This window comes from Eurypyga helias, unplaced genomic scaffold (assembly GCF_000690775.1).
Source record: "Eurypyga helias isolate BGI_N326 unplaced genomic scaffold, ASM69077v1 scaffold40552, whole genome shotgun sequence".
NCBI lineage: Eukaryota > Metazoa > Chordata > Aves > Eurypygiformes > Eurypygidae > Eurypyga > Eurypyga helias.
Window position 1 is genome coordinate 1 of NW_010234743.1, and position 1,811 is coordinate 1,811.

General features: G+C 54.8%; 1 protein-coding gene across 1 annotated transcript in view; it reads right to left on the reverse strand.

Moving 5' to 3' along the window:
* Window positions 1–792: 792 nt before the first annotated feature.
* WDR3 (WD repeat domain 3) overlaps window positions 793–1,811 on the reverse strand; it is a gene marked incomplete at both ends in the record, with an annotated part of 10,773 nt that continues 9,754 nt past the window's right edge. The window contains 3 exons of the mRNA XM_010146545.1: window positions 793–927; window positions 1,040–1,151; window positions 1,297–1,397. Coding sequence (XP_010144847.1) covers window positions 793–927; window positions 1,040–1,151; window positions 1,297–1,397 — 348 coding nt within the window. The remainder of the gene's footprint in view (window positions 928–1,039; window positions 1,152–1,296; window positions 1,398–1,811) is intronic.

A 1,811-nucleotide genomic window follows, 5' to 3' on the forward strand; every position in this document is an offset into this window, starting at 1 on the left:
TCCTGTGATTCTATGATTCTGTATGTGAAACAAACATGTTTGCCAACCCCAATGGTGATTCAGCACTGGAACAGGTGCTCAGACAGCCTGGAAAATTTGCTTCCTTGGAGACATTCATGTATCAAGACAAGTCTTGGAGCAGCCCGATACAGCTTCTGGGTTACCCTGCAGTGAGCAAGGGGCTAGATGAGAGACCCCCAGAGTTCCCTCCCTACTGAAGCCCTCCTGAGTCCAATTCCTCACAATACATGCTCAAACGGAGTAGAAGGGGTTCTTCCAGCATCCCTGAGCTCTGGGGCCTGCTACTGAGATAGAACGGACCTCTTAGGGTTGGAAAAGGGGAAACCAAGACAGACTGGATTTAACAGGAGCAGCGCTCCCCACCACTGCAGAGCGGCCTCCAAAGCACACTTGAGTTGAAAGGAGCACAGGAGACGAGAGACGATCAACGACTGTAGCCCACAGACATGCGGAAAACCACAGCCATAGAGGAAACTCTGGGAAGCAAGAGAGAAGCAAAGCAGAAAGCAAGTGAGCCAGGCATCTGCTACGCAGCACGGACAGGCCAGCGCCGGCAGCACCCGCAGCGCTGTCTCCCGGCAGCTCAGGGCAACAGTCCCTGATGCAGAAGATGCCAGTGAAGCCTGGGCAGCTCAGCACCCGGCTGGAGGCAGTAAGGAGCACGTCTGCCGGCTGTGGAGCCAGGCTTCCACAGCGACAAACGAGGAATCTGCCTGCTGGGGAGAAAACAGGTCTGGAAGTTGTCTTTGGTAGGAAGGATGCAACTCTCACCATCTCCCTCTCCTCTTCCAATACGAGTGGCTCCCTCGTCCTTTCCCAGAGGCGCAGGGATTTGTCATGGGATGCCGACACTACGTAGTCTCCGTTGGGACTGAGTGCCAAACACCACACCTCCTGGTGATGCCCCTGCACGGTAACGGAAGAGGCGAGACATGAACACCACCCAGCTCCCAGCCCGAAGGAAGCGCTGCTCATGCAGGGATAATGCTTCCTGTCAACAGTCTCCAACACTTCCTACCTCCAGTGTCTGGATGTGCTCAAATTTATCTGCATCCCACTGCTTAATCTTGCTGTCCTTCCCAGCTGTGAAGAAGAGATGGGATTTCGCCACAAACTGCAGATACATCACACTGAAAGGGAAAAAGGTTCAAATTCACCCACCTGGGGAACACTGCAGACCTCCCCTCCATCCTGGACAAAAGAGTTACTGCCGGAACCCAACCCCTTGGAGAGAAGATAGCCCACAGCCCAGAGATGCTGTAGGATTTGACTGACCTGTCGTCATGGGCAAAGAGAGAGCGGTGACAGTCCCCAAAATCCAAGCCCCAAATCTTCACGTTCCTGTCAGCAGAGCCGGTCGCAATTAGGGTCCCATCCTACAGTGCAATGAAGAGAGCGGAGGGTACGTGGAGCTGGCTGGCAGCCCCATGAGGAATTGCTGCTGTAGCAGTAAGGAAGCAGGGCTGAGCAGGCGGAGACCTGGCTCTGGAAACAGGCCCCATGATCCCTCCTCTCACCAAGGTGGCCCAGCTTGTGGTACTAGCCCAGCCCACTGACAGCACCCGGGCTCTTTTCTGACCCACTGCAGGCATTTAAGACCTCTGTCTTGGCATTTCTGGCTTCCCATGAGCCTCATTCCAAGGACACCCCCCAGAGCAAGATGCAACCCCAGAACGAACAGGCATGAAGGGGCTGCTCTCCGCTCCCACTAGCGAAGAATTCGGGCTCCTCTCACAGCATTGGTAATGTTAGCAGAGAGCAGGCTGTACCTCTTAAGAGGAGTGTAGGGA